The 15,535-nt window shown below is 39.5% G+C and overlaps 1 protein-coding gene across 2 annotated transcripts in view; it reads right to left on the bottom strand.

Moving 5' to 3' along the window:
• The window catches only part of Arhgef6 (Rac/Cdc42 guanine nucleotide exchange factor 6), a 116,069-nt gene that overhangs the window by 21,042 nt on the left and 79,492 nt on the right, over positions 1-15,535 (bottom strand). For both annotated transcript variants that reach the window (XM_042667576.1, XM_042667577.1), the window contains 2 exons: positions 3,473-3,611; positions 738-797 (listed from right to left, as the gene is read on the bottom strand). In XM_042667576.1, the coding sequence (XP_042523510.1) occupies positions 738-797; positions 3,473-3,611 (199 nt within the window). The remainder of the gene's footprint in view (positions 1-737; positions 798-3,472; positions 3,612-15,535) is intronic.

Genomic DNA, 15,535 nt, shown 5'->3' with positions numbered 1-15,535 from the left:
TTTAGTATAGTGTTTTTCCCTTTTATGAAAGATTTCCTTTTCATATGCAAAGAACTCATATCTTTTGGTATTAATAGTTGAATCCAGTATTGCACCCAATCTGTAAGTGATGACTTACATGAGTTATACCATGGGGGATGAGCAATGGGGGTAAAGATAAAGAGACTAAGGAAACCCCCCACCTACACACCAATGCTTCATGTGGCCAATACTTCAAATGTGATTGTTTTATACCCTCAGCCCTGTAACCTTTCGTAGGTAAGCATGATTTTCAGAGGACAAAATGAACTGAAACAATCACTGCAATACTGTCATGAAAGCTTATTGTTTCCACCCTAAAGACCTTTGTATAAGGAAGAAAATGTTGCATACAAGTGCTGCATACTGGTGGCTAACATTCGTGATCCTAGCTAGGAGGCTGGGATCTGAGATCTGAGGGTAACAGTTCGAATCCAACTTGAGGAAAAGGGGCTGGGATACTGTAATCTTCAATTAACCAGTAAAAGCTAAAAATAGATGTGTGGCTCAGTAGATGTATGGTTCAGCCTTGAACAGAAAAGCAAAGTGAGAGCATGATAACTTGAGTTCAAGCCCTGGTTTCAGCACACACACACACACACACACACACACACACACACACACACACACACACACACACACACAAGGAAAGAAAGGTATCCTAATATGACACACAAATTACTTTTCAGCACCAAAATATAGAAAATTATATAACTTACCATGAGCATTTTGAATGCTATGATTGCTTTTAGAATATCCTGATGATCGGGATGAGTATCCTATTGAAGGAATACATTAGAAAACAATATTAGAGCCTGGTTCTGGTAGCTCACACCTATAATCCTAGCTACTCAGAAGGCTGAGATATTAGGATCCCAGTTCAAATCCAGTCCAGACAAGAAAGTCTGTGAGATTCTTATCTCCAATTTACCATCAGAAAACCAGAAGTATGGCTGTGGCCGTACTTGAGCAATAAAACTTAGGGAATATATGTAAATCTACCTGCTGAAACTTAACTGGAGTAATGAGAAGGCCACTTTTGCTCAACCCATCTCAGTAGAAAACACAGGGTTTGAATAGGCTAGGGGTCTGACGCACACTAAGAAGTGGTTCACTCATGATAAGTCACTTTGTAGTAACATATGGGAAAAGTTCTCCTTACCCAAACTAGCTGACAACTAAGAATTCCGGGTTTTACTCTGCTTGTAGGCAGCAATCATGCCAAGCATTCAGAAACCAAGATAAAGTGTCTCATGCAGTGGTGGGAAACAGAATGACACTGCCAGTGGGACCCAGTAGAGGGAGGGCTCCACTGCCATAGAGGCTGAGATCAAAATCCTGGTGAGGGGTGCATCTACTGCTGGAGGGTAAGAGCATTCTCTCCAAATTAAATGCAATCTTTGTACATCAATCCTGAGAAGTAACAAAACAAGGCCTTTACTTTCTGGATTTTAGAGATAAGCAATGGGAGGCAAAGCTCAAAAGCTTCAGTGAACTGCTTTAGCATTCAGAGGTCAATATCTTCCTGAGTGCCAACTGGGAATTAATCCTTGCAGGCTTTACTCGCCCGTTCCCCAACTGCCCTTCAACTATGAAGCAGGTCAAATACCCTGAGAACATGGTTGCACTCAGAGTAGATGCTTTGAATCCTTGCAAACTGCTGCTGGCAGTGTGCAACCTTTTTCTTTAAAGATAATCAACCCTTTTAAAACCTCAAAACCTTTTCCCCAGACACAGGAAGTGCAACTAGGGTAAACACAGCCTCTCCCGCCCACACCTCCATACCCCACGCGCACAGCACAGTGGTGAAAGAACAGCTCAGGGAGCTGTCCCTGTCAACTGGCTTTTAATCACAACAGGATTTGGATCTTGAAAAAATACTCAACTATCAGAGCTTGCTGGAAATTGTGATACTTAGAAGAGGATAGCTACACTACAACTGCTACAACTTAATTGTGATTGTGTAAACAAAAATGTGAGGGTACGTTGATGTAAATGTATTGATATATGCACAGATATTCTAATATTGGGATCATATATTAATCTTCAAGGACTCCCAGAATCTTCCACTGTAATTCAGGGTCAGAATACTACTGATCACAGTGTTTGAAAAAATATTCCTGTTTGCAGTGAATATCTTCTACTTCACATATTTGCTTTACCTCAAACAATAGTTAGTTAATATGCCAGAACAAAAGAAAATTCTAGGTTTTGGTAACATTGAGCCATAATCTACAGATAAGATGATGGGGCTGGGAAGGTGGTTCAGTGATAGACCGCTTGCCTTGCATGCGTGAGGCCCTGGGTTCGATTCCTCAGCACCACATAAGCAAAAAGAAAAAAGCCAGAAGTGGTGCTGTGGCTCAAGTGGTAGAGCACTAGCCTTGAGCTGAAGAACTGAGGGACAGCGCCCAGGCCCAGAGTTCAGGCCACATGACTGGACCTCCAAAAAAAAAAAACAAAACAGATAAGAGGATGAAAGAAAATCTAAGTAGTTAGACTCATTGGTTATAATCCCAGCTACTCAGGAGGCAAAGATCAGGAGGATGTGGTTCAAGGTCATTGTAGGAAAGAAGTTAATGTGACTCCATCTCAATCAATAAACTGGGTGTGGTGATACAGACCTGTGATCCTAGTGGTACATGAGGCCATAAGAGGATAGCAGTTGAGGCTGGCCCAACCAGCAAAAAAAAAAAAAAAAAAAAATTGAGACCCTATCTGAAAAGTAACTAAAGCAAAGGAGAGGTTGGGTGTGGCTCAAGTGGTAGAGCAACTGCATATCAAACTTGAGGTCCTGAGTACAAACCCTAGTATCACCACATAAAAAAAAAAAATGGAACTAGAGGTATGGCTCAAGTAGTAGAACCCTGGTCATGAGTAGAAAGTTGGAGGAGGAGGAGGAGGAGGAGGAAGAGAAGGAGGAAGCAAAGGAAAATATAAGTCAACAAGAAGGAAAAGATTTGAAGGAAGCAATAGAACTAATGATTATAGGAGAAGAAAGAGGGGGCGATGATCATGAACAGCTGGGAGGAAAGAACAAGGATCTCATTTTGTTGTATAAGGAAGGAAAACAGAAGTCTAGGAAAAGAAAAGATCTAAGTAAATTCTGAAACACAGGTATTTTTCTGGATCCCTAGCAAGATGCAGCTAGAGACAGACTGGCTGGATATCTGGGTACAAGAGCTTAGAAAAGCAGTTGGACACCGGTGGCTCATGCCTGTAATCCTAGCTACTCAGAAGGCTGAGATATGAGGATTGTGGTTCAAAGCCAGCCTGGGCAGGAAAAGACCATGAAATACTCATCTCCAATAAAGCACCAGAAAACCGGAAGTGACTCTGTGGCTCAAATGGTAGAGCACTCGCCTTGAGCTGAAGAGTTAAGAGACAGTACCCAGGCCCAGAGTTCAAACCACATGGCCAACAAAAAAAGAAAAGAAAAGCTTTATCCCCTTACCTCCATATGCCGTTCCAACTCTTGGAGAAGAGTAACATATTTTTCTAGGCGCATGAAAGGTTTGCTGAGGCTCGTTGTTAAAATGAGAATACCTGGACTGGATGCGCCTTGATTTTCCATGAATTGTTCCAGAGCATCACTAGCAAAAGAATGAGTCTAATTAGGTTATTACTGAAAATCTCATGCAAAAAAGTTAACCTAACACCATTGTACTGTATTTCACGCAATATAAAATCAAATCAAACTCTTTCACCAGCCTCAATATTATTCAATGAATTTCAAGTTGGTTCAACAAATTCTGAGCCAGAGACTTGTAATCCCTTGTGTTATTTACTCAATGAGCCCTAAGTCACTGTGTACCTACTAAGGGACAGGCACTGTTCTCTCATCAGGACATAGTAGAAAACAAAAAAAGAATCTCCACCCTTAAGGTACCTACACCACAGGAATGGGATGTAGAGTCTATCAAATGACCACAACCTCAGCTTTACTTTTTTTTGGTCAGCTGTGGAGCTTGAACTCTGGGCCAGGGCAGATCTTCAGCTCAAGGTAAGTGCTCTAACAATTGAGCCACAGTGCCACTTCCAGTTTTCTGGTGATTAATTGAAGGTAAGAGTTTCATGGACTTTCCTGCCTGGGCTGGCTTCAAACTGTGATCCTCAGATCTCAGCCTCCTAAGTAGCTAGGATTATAGGAGTGAGCCACTGGCATCTGGCGAACTTTACTTCTTTTGAGTCACTTCTTTCACCATGGTTATTTGCTGCTCAGATGGCAAGGTTAAGTGCTCCTTCTGTCACCCACTAGATTCCAATAGCAGAATGCTGGCTACCTAGAATCTGAATGCAGTGCTGCAGGTCGCTTTGAGGGGGAAATAGAATATTTCACCCTCTATGTACTACACATTTGTAATTCTCAGCTGCTGCTTTCTCTGCCTTTTAGCACCCTTTCATATTGTTTCCTTTCCATCCATAAGGGTGCTGAGTCCCAGGGACATTTTAATATACAGCTAAGAGAAGTATAATCAAAGGAAGAAACCTACTGCTCAAATGACAACCACTCTTGAAACTTTTGCTTTCTCTATTGACCACTCTGTCCTCCTTGGTTGCCTATGTGCATCTAGCTGGCTCCAAATCTCCTTTGGATCTGGTTAATCATCTGCATTCCTATTGCTACTGCCTAAGTCCAGAACATGTTAGCATGCCATCTGGCTCACTTCAATAAGCCAGACTGGTCTGGTTTCCAGACACCCTCATCTGCATAGTATCCTGCAAACCACCACTGCTTTCCTACTCAAGAAATTGTAGGTGTCTGAGGGAGGAAAGGGATAGTGGGACAACAACAAGGAAGGGAAGGGATAACAATGATTGACAAGTAGCGAACTCATTGTTTACTCATGTATCTGTAACACCTCTGTACAGCATCTTAACAATAAAATAAAAGGGAAGGGATGGTAGGGGGAAAACAAAGCAGAAGGCAACAATGCTCAATAGGAAATGTACTCATTATCTTACTCATGTAACTGTAACCCCTTCATACATCATCTTAACAATAAAATAATTTTTTTAAAAAAGAACAGATGCATTATACATAAAATTTGTTGGATGGTAACTTATTTTCACAACTACATAAACCTAATGAAACTGTAACTTAAAAAGAAATTGTAGCTGGAGCTGGGAAGGTGGCTCAGTGGTAGAGCGCTTGCCTTGCATGCATGAGGCCCTGGGTTCGATTCCTCAGCACCACATAAGCAGAAAAAAAAGCCAGAAGTGGTGTTATGGCTCACAAGTGCTAGCCTTGAGCTGAAGAGCTGAGGGACAGCTCCCAGGCCCAGAGTTCAGGCCCCATGAACGGACCAAAAAAAAAGAAATTTTTGGTGCCTACAAAGTCAAGTTTTAATATTTTACATGCCTATTGGCCTCACCCATCTTTCTTTCTCATTACCTCCTTCCACCACAATTTAAAAAAAAAAAAAACCCTCTATGGAAACATGGCCTTATTCTTCCTAGATCCTGTCATGAGTTAAGAGTCCTTAATCCTGATATGTTGCCAACAGCTTGTGAAGCATGTTAAAAGAAATTTGTCTTTGGCAATAAACAACTGGGAGGAGATATAATGAATTGCAGGTAATCACTATAAATGATAAATATTATCCTTGCTTGGCTTCTGTGAGTAGCCAAGGATGGAGTTGTAGCTAACACACAGAGTAGTGCATGTACATCAGAGGAAAAAACCTAACAATGGTTTCCTAGAAGCTGCATCACATCTGAGTGGTCACACTCAATCACTGCCGCTGGCCATTTCACCAGTTTGCCCAGTCTAGTTGCACAAGTAGCTGAGGGAGAATTAGTGCCTTGGATTTAGAGACCCTGGATGGGTTGTCTGAGCCTCAAATGATTCCATAAAAGAGGCAAGACATTCTTTGTAATTAAATGGTATGGATTAAACTAGTGGAATTTGTATGGCTACTACTTTATGCTACAATCTTTACATGTGTTCATTCTTGTTTAATGTTCACAGTAGCATTTCAATATAGGTGGGATGTCCATTTTTATAAATGAGAAATCTAAGATACAGAAAGTGGTATGGTGGGCCTTATGGCTAGGTCAAAAACCAAACCCTCAGTCTTTCTACATCATCACCTTGTTTCTCTACAGAAAATTATTTTATACACTGTAAAGTAGTCAATGCATGTGTTAATATTGTCATTGCCATTATTGTTATTATCATTATCATTATTCTAAGGCAAATACTTTGCTAGAATCTCATTTTTAAAAACTACTGGTGTCAGGTACTAGTGGCCCATACCTTTAATCCTAGCTACTCAACACACTGAGATCTGATGATTGTGGTTCAAAGCTAGCCCAGCCAGGAAAGTCTGAGATTCTCATCTTCAATTAACCAGTAAAAAACAGCCAGAAGTGGAGCTATTGCTCAAGTGGTAGAGTACTAACCCTGAGCAAAAAAGCTAAGGGACAACACCCAGGTCCTGACTAGCTCCAGTGCCAGCATAGAAAGCAAGCGAGAGAGAGAGAGACAGAGAGAGAGAGACAGAGAGAGAGAGACAGAGAGAGACAGAGAAACAGAGAGAGAGATAGAGACAGAGACAGAGACAGAGAGAGAAAGAGAGAGAATTAGTACCTGTGATTTTCACCTTAATGATTATTCCATATATTTTTAATTTATAGCAAAAAGCATAGTTGCATAGAGAGATTTAAAATTCATCACATATAAACTATAATTTAAAAAATATCTTGGACTTAGAAAGCACATTTGAGGAGAAATGTAATCTGGAGAAAATCAATTTTCGAATTTCTTTCCAGTTGTTAAAGAACGCTTATGTTTTTTTCCCCCATGACTAAATGCTGCATCCTTGATACTTTAACTGATGCAAGAGTTACAACAATAAAAACCAAGAGTGTGAGAATGCTTTGAATTATTTTTCACTCACTATTCTAATTTCTAAGCTTCTCAAATACCATAAGGAATTTTTTTCTAATTCAAGGCAACATAAGAGCATCGTCTTACATTAAAATATTGGTTATTGAGAAAACAAAAAATGTTAATAGTGCAACAGAAAAAAGCCTCTTAGAAACATTGCTTCTAAGTAAGAATGGCCAATAGACACACGAAGAAATGTTCAACTTCTCTGGCCATAAAAGAAATGTAAATCAAAACAACATTGAGATTCCACCTCACCTCAACTAGAATGGCTATAATCAAGAAGTCTAATAACAACAGATGCTGGAGGGATGTGGCCAAAAGGGAACCTTACTGCATTGTTGGTGGGAGTGTAAACTTGTTCACCAACTCTGGAAAAAAGTATGGAGGTTCTTCAAATGACTTCACATAGAGCTCCGTTATGACCCAGCAATCCCACTTTTGGGCATTTACCCAAGCCATCACAAACAAGGCCATACTAAAGCTACCAGCACAACTATGTTTATCACAGCATTATTCACCATAGCTAAGATATGCAACCAACCCAGATGTCCCTCAGTAGATGAATGGATCAAGAAAATGTGGTATATATACACAATGAAATGTGTATATATACATTTCAATGTGTATATAGGGGGCAATGACATTGCCCCATTTGTTAGGAAATGGAAAGACTTGGGGAAAAAATCATATTAAGTGAAGTAAGCCAGACCCAAAGAAATATAGGTCCCATGGTTTCCCTCATTTGCAATAATTTGTATACATCGAGGATAATTTTATAAGCTGAGCAGTAAAGCTCAAAAACTATGTGCATATGACCATATAAGATGATGCTGGGGGGCGGGGAGGATTGGGGGGGGGGAAGATGGGAAGGGATGGGAAGGGAAACAAAAGAGGAGGCTACAATGCTTGACAAGAAATGTACTCACTATCTTGCCCATGTAATTATAACTCCTCTGTACAGTATTTTCACAATTTAAAAAAAAAAGATGATGCTAAGTGAAATGAACCCCAAGATATGGACACAAGAGGTCTTTCTTTGTTGTTGTTGTTTCTAATGTACTATGTGATTTTTTTTTAATTTCCTTTGTATGTTCTTCCCCCCTATGGTATATCCCCTGTTGTCACTGTACTTAATTTTGGTACCCGGCATCTTTACATTTGTCTAATTTGGAGAGGGGAAGGGGGAATAACAAAATGCTGAAACAAGGACACAGGATGACCCATTGCAACATGATACTCACAAGACACTATATTGAAAATGAACTTAACAACCTGGGGGGGGAGTGAAGGAGGTGGGGGAGGGAAGGGATAGTGGGTGAACAAGGGAGGGGGTAACAATGCTCAACAAGAAATGTACTCATTGCCTTACTCATAATCCCTCTGTACAGTATCTTTACAATTAAAAAAAAAAAAGAAACATTGCTTCTTACCATAAGTTGAACCTAAAAGGCATGCTATTTAGCCAACTAAGTTTGTTTGTTTTTTAATTTAAATGTTATTGTAAAGGTAATGTACAGAGGGGTTACATAAGTAAGGTAATGGGTACATTTCTTTTTGAACAGTGTTACCTCCTCCTTCATTTATTCCCACTTTTTCCTCTCCCGACTGCTCCCCTCTACGCCAAGTTGTAAAGTTCATTTCCAACATAGTGTCTAGTAAGCATTGCTGTTGCATTAACTCACCCTTCGTCACACCATTTCTGTGATTCCTTCCCTTCCCCAAATCAGATAAACTTACATACAAGACTAAGGGTACAGAAATAATAATAATAATAGTGACAGCTGGGAATAAATAAAAGGGAAAAAAAGAAAAAACTGCATGATCATTTAAAATGATGCCTACCAAAATGAACTCCAAGAACTGGAAATAAGATTCTACTTTTTGTGTACAAGTACGTGGGCTTGAACTCAGGGTTTCTTGGTACTGTTTACCTTTTTCACTTAAGGCTGATGCTCGACCACTTGAGCCACAGCCCCACTTCCTTTTTTGTCCCATTAACTGGAAATAGTCTCCTGGATTTGTCTGCCAAGTTGGCTTCCAACCTCAATCCCTCAGATCTCAGAGTACGTGTAATTCATAAACAGCTTCATTATATCAAACAACAATACATCTTCCAAATGAATTTTTAATTTTAAATAGCCTGTTTGAAATGGCTTTGGAAGTTCATATGTTCTCAATGTGTGTGGGAATACATTAGAAGCAGTTCTCAATGTACAAATGTTGTCTGAAACTTAACATACATTGATTTCATAGACTATATTGTAGAGAGGGTTCTGTTTCATTCTGAGTTGGGCTGGAGAGCTGGAGAAAACTGTTCTACAATATAATACTTCAGACTTGAATCGTCTCATATAACACTGTTTGTGTGGAATCATTGTGAAGGTGTCAACTTGAATGATCATTACTCTACATAACAAAGGATCACATTCCTCATCTCTAACACATTCACTCCCTGCCAGCCTTTCTTGGGAGTTACTAGAGCTTGGCAAAGAGATTTAAGAGGCCTTGACCTTTAGCCAATGGAAAAATCCCAGAGCTGCTCTCCCACTGGATTGGGTAGATCTTTATTTTCCCTTTTCATTTTCTACTCCCCAAGATTAGGCTGTCTGCTTCCTTCTTATCCTCATTACCTTTTATATGTGATTGGCTTTACTTAACTCCTTTCCGTGGTTTCTCAAAGAGAGCGACAAACATAACTGAGGACTCAAGATTTATCTTTCCTGTGCTCCTTTCCACAGCTCTTCATGGTTTTCTCACACTCATTATTTCTGGCAACAATGATAAACAGAGGGTGCCAAGAACTAACAAAAGTACACAGGGAGTACTGCTGCAACAAAGCAGGAAGTGAGGGCCAGCTCTAATGCTAAATCTCTCTGGTCTCAGTGCTCTCTCTCTCTCTCTTTCTCTCTCTCTGTCTCTCTCTTTTAACCTTCTCTTGCAGAAGAGATTTATACTACACCCACTGTACTGAAGCAAGGAAATGAAATTGCTGTTTATGTAAGGGAAAAATTATTCCCAGGAAGAGCCACATGCTACCTTAGCAAGTCAGTAGGGGACAGAGAGGGGAAATCCCAGAAGACTTCTTCATAACAAAAGACAGGCACTACCATTCAAATGTATGTAAATATGGGGACCCAGCAAGGTTGAGGTCTGATTACATATCCAAATTCATATCATACTTTACTGCATTTTTAACAAGATACCTCCATTCCATCATACAATTTTAACACCAGATGCCTTTCTATGGTCATTTCTGGAGAGGATTTCTGGTTTGACATTGCCACCTACAGACATAAAGGGAGAAGTTCATCTTAGCATTCTGACTTTTGCTTGGGAAGAACAGAAATCCACCAATATCCCTATTTCAAAGGAAGCCATCATTAAAAATATTTTAATCTGAATTTTCTATAAAATTCACTCAACTAGGTTTTGCCTCTAATAGTTTGTTACAAAATGATCCAGAGGGGGCTGGGAAGGCGGCTCAGTGGTAGAGTGCTTGCCTTGCATACATGAGGTCCTGGGTTCAATTCTTCAGCACCACATAAGCAAAAAAAACCGGAAGTGGCGCTGTAGCTCAAGTGGTAGAGCGCTAGCCTTGAGCTGAAAAGCTGAGGGACAGTGCCCAGGCCCAGAGTTCAGGCCCATGACCGGACCCAAAAAACAAAAAAGATCCAGAGGCTGGGCCTAGAACTGTGCCTAGGCCCAGACTTCAAGTCCCACAAATGACAAAAAAAAAAAAAAACATCCAGAGATGCAAAATAGTAAAGATCATGTTAGAAGCACAGCTGAAGAATATCTCAATATTTTAATTGAATTTATATCCCTTACATGTGAATAAACCTGAACACAGAATTTAATTCTTACTAGAGTAGTAAGTCTTCCATCAAATCAAGAGATATCATAAAATTCTGAAACAAACATCACTAACCAAAATCAAGAACGAGTATTATAATTCCCAAAAGCATCCAGAATCATCAAATTAATCGTATGACAAAATTTAAATCATAATGGCTAAAAGAATCTCTACTGCTTTGTGTGTGTGTGTGTGTGTGTGTGTGTGTGTATATGTATGCTGGTCCTGGGGCTTGCCAACCTTGAGCAAAAAAGTGCAGGGATAGCACTCAGGCCCTGAGTACAAGTCCTAGGTCCAAGACAAATTAGAAGTGATAAGACACTTAAGCTCAGGCCAGGTAGGGGTGCATCATGATTTAAAAGAAAATGGTGCTGGGCACAGGTGGCTCACGCCTGTAATCCTAGCTACTCAGGAGGCTGAGATCTGAGGATCACAGTTCAAAGCCAGCCTGGGCAGGAAAGTCCTTGAGACTCTTATCTCCAATTAACCACCAGAAAACTGGAAGTGGCACTGTGGCTCAAGTGGTAGAGTGCTAACCTTGAACAGAAGGGCTCAGGGACAACGCCCAGGCCCAATCAAAAAAAAAAAAAAAGAAAGAAAGAAAGAAAGAAGAAAGAAAATTGTAAAGAATTCCACCTATGGCATGATAGCATGAGATGTTCATTAGACCAGTAAAATAAGGATAATTGGTACAGACACAAAAAAAACAACCATGTATAAAAGCTAGAAATTTTCTTAGTGGCATCCGACCAAGAAACCTTTGTTCAAGAAAATATGCTAAACTCTTGAAAAACAGGGGGAGTCTGGGGCATCTGAGCCATGACCTGCTACATCCTTTTCTCCCTTCTTCCTAACTCAGTATGACAGAGGTCCACTCCAGGAAAATGTGACCAAGAAAACAGGTCTACTCATACCTCAGCTCCCAATGAATAGATAGATCTTGCCAAAAGGGATGGATCACCACCATTTCTTATCCCTTTCAACTCTGACTAAAAAATACTAAAATTCCCAGTAAACATGACTGAGAGCGGGGATGTTCCCTTCATCCAGCACCTACTCCTAGAGCTGAAGCTGTACCCCAGGACTGGCAGGCTGAAAATATAAAGGTCAACTCGCCCTCCCCTTCCTCCAGCTCACTTGGACAGAGGTCCCATGCCAGACGAGGCAAGCTAAAAACAGATCAAAAACAACCCCCCACACCAGCAGCCAGAATAGTGCCAAAGGGTAGAGGCAGTCTATAGAAATAGAGAAAAGTGAAGCACTCCCCAAAGGAACTAGTCTTATTTGAAGAATGTGGATATAGTCAAGCTTAAGGGTTCTGGCAAAACATTGAGATGTTGGTGTTTCTCTTCCTTAACAGAAACAATGTGTATACATAGAGCAGCAAGAAAACTGGAAACCAATAAGAAGAAAAGTTTTAGAAAATATCTGAACACATGTAAATCAAGTAACACATAGATTAAAAAAGAATACAAGGAGCTGGGCACTAGTGGCTCATGCCTTTAATCCTATTTACTCAGGAGTCACATCTGAGGATCGTGGTTTGAAGTCAACCCAGGAAGGAAAAGTCTGTAAGACTCTTATTTCCAATAAATGATCAAAAAGGAGCAGAGCTGTGGCTCACGTGGTAGCACACTAGCCTTGAGCAAAAAAGAATCTTCAGAGATAGCACACAAGCCCTGAGTTCAAACCTCAGGATGTTACAAGAAGAAAGAAAAGAAAAAGAAAAGAAAAGAAAAGAGAAAAAAGAAGGAAGGAAGGAAGGAAGATAGGAAGGAAGGAAGGAAGGGGGAGGGAGGGAGGGAGAGTGTTAGCATATTGGCTGGATAGGTGGATGGATAGATGGATGGATGGATGGATGGATGGATGGATGGATGGATGGATGGATGGATGGATGGAAACAAAGGCAATAGGAAGTATCTAGCCAAACCAGGGGTACCAAAAGGGGGTGGGGAGAGAATACAAGGATATTGAAAGTTGCTTAAAACAAAAGAAAATGGAGATACATCATATCAAAATTTTTGGGATTCAGCAAAAGCAGTACTAAGGGGGACATTTATAAATAATTTATAAATTCACAAATAATAAAGAAGAACAAGAAGCTAGGCACTTCAGAATACAAAAGGATCATAAATTCAGAATACAAAAGGATCGTAAATTCAAGAATAGTCTGGGCTACATACCACAATGCTGTCTGAAAAAAATAAAGTAGAAAGATCTGTGATCATTTATCATTGCATCTCAAGGAACCAGAAAAAGAAGAGTAAACAAAACCAAGAATTTAAGAAAAGTCTCACAATTGCTCCAAAGGTGAAATATAAGACAAAATCCTAGCAAAAACTTCTCTACAGGACCTAGTAATTCCACTCTTATTATCTACCCAAGAGAAATGAAAACAGATGTCCACACAAACACATGTGAGTGTTCAAAGCAGAACTATTCATAATTCATCATGTGGTGAAAGCAAGAACAATAGGTGGTATCCATAAAATGGACTATTTAGAAATTTTTAAATGATGTATTGATCCATGCTACAAAAGTAGATGAAGCTTGAAAATATGCTGAGCCAGACACAAAAAAGAGTTTATGTTATACGATACTACTTAAATGAAATACCCAACAAAAGCAAATCCATAGTGACATGAAGGGTTTTTGTGTGATTAGCTTTGGTTGTTAGGGTTGGGAAGAAGAAATGAAGAAAAGCTTTTAATAGGTATGGGGGCTGGGAAGGTGGCTCAGTGGTAGAGGGCTTGTCTTGCATGCATAAGGCCCTGGGTTCGATTCCTCAGCACAACTTAAGCAGAAAAAAGCTGGAAGTGGCACTGTGGCTCAAGTGATAGAGTGCTAGCCTTGAGCTGAAGAGCTGAGGGACAGCGCCCAGACCCAGAGTTCAGACCCCACAATCGACAAAAAAAAATAGGTATGACTTTGTTTGGAAAGTGATGAAAATATCCTAAAATTGATTATAGTCATAGTTATAAGCATTTGTGAATATACTATAAGTCAATTCACTGCATACTTTGAATGGATGAAATACATGGCTTATGTACATCAAATAAAACTGCTGTATAAAAACAAAATGATAATATTTGACTGTGTAAGCTGTGCAATGAGCTCCTGGGTGCTAACTTTATTATAATCCTTTAAATTTACATTTAGATTATTCTTTGCTGATAAAATATATGTTTTAACAACAGCATTCTTACAAGTCTGGAAGACCTAGATTTCTGCCTCAGCCACCTAACAGCTAAATTGTTGGGCAGATTACTGAATTTAAGCCTTCCAGTGTTTTATCTGTAAAGCATAGATGGTAATAATAGTAACTTCCTTGTAAGCTATTCTATCATGTGCCTGGCGTGTTTTCAGGGCTATTATTAGCTAATGCTAGCTATAAAGCAGTTAAAGCACTTATTCACAAAATCCTTGATCATGGGTCTCTTGCTTGAAACTCACCTTTTCATATTTACTATTTTCTAAGAATTCAAAATTTTGATCAGGCAAATAAAATTGACCTTCACATAAGACCTACTGGATCCTGTTTTTAAAATGTCCTTACATGGCAGTGGAGTTGTGGTTCAAAGTGGTAGAGCACCAGCCTTGAGCAAAAAGAGATCAGAGATAGTGTGCAGGCCCCTAGTTCAAGCCCCACAACCGACAAAAATAAAATAAAATAAAATGTCCTTACATAACAGTTCTATAACTGTTCTAGAATAGGATAAATTCAAAAGTTCCATCACTTCCCAGTGTTTAGTGTTAGCAAATCTTCTAGGCTGGCTCTGACAGTTCAAATCTAGTCCAGATTAACAGAATACTCTTTTCAGTCTTGCGTTATCTTCAGCATCCGTATCTGTTCTGAATCAGTCAAAAGAGCCTCTGAGTTGGTCTTGCTATAGCTCTACCTGGATTTCTAGCCAATGATTTCAATGGTTAAAGTCTACTATTGAGCCTCTTATCCAATTTTCTGACCCACATGAATATGTGAATAAATGTATCAGGGAAGCAGAGTCAGAGACTAAGGAAGAAATGGAGAGATGTGACACTCATCCAGATCTTTTGCAAATTCTTACTGTTAAAATTAGTTGACACTATTCTTCATGATACTAAAACAACGAATATTCATGTAAACTATATTAGACCACTTTGTTTAAAGGTCTTCTCACATAGTTTATACAAGAGTTGGGTAGCTTCTACCTTTCCTTACCAATATCTGCCTTTTAACCATTTTAAATTATGATTCTTCCTCTACTGATTGGCAACTAAGAAATAAAGATCAGAGAAAAAAATGTTTTAAGAGACTAAAAATGCAAATGATGAGTGAAACAGATTTGATTCTTTAAAATATAAACAAAATTAAAAACTCAAGCTAAACTAACCAAAGGAAAGAGCAAAACAATCTAAATTAATGAAATTGGGGACACAACAGATAACACTGAAATCTAAATGATCATTAGGGAATATTTTCAGATTACAGACATGAACCACTACCTCCTGGCTCATACTTTCAAATTTCACATGAAAATTTGTATGGAAAATCTAGAAGAAATGGACAAATTTCTGAAGACACATTGTCTATGAACCAAGAAAAAGTTGAACTAAGATAACTTTTTTTTGTTGTTGTTGGTTGTGGGGCTTGAACTCTAGGCCTGAGCTCTGTCCCTCAGGACTTCAGCTCAAGTCTAGCACAACACTACTTGAACCACAGCACCACTTCCAGTTTTCTGGTGGTTTATTGGAGATAAGAGTTTCACGGACTTTCCTGCCCCAGCTGG

This window comes from Dipodomys spectabilis, unplaced genomic scaffold, assembly GCF_019054845.1.
Source record: "Dipodomys spectabilis isolate Male_0828 unplaced genomic scaffold, ASM1905484v1 ptg000414l, whole genome shotgun sequence".
Lineage (NCBI taxonomy): Eukaryota > Metazoa > Chordata > Mammalia > Rodentia > Heteromyidae > Dipodomys > Dipodomys spectabilis.
Note: the sequence above shows the minus strand (reverse complement) of the source record. Positions and strands in the feature narration are given on the sequence as shown.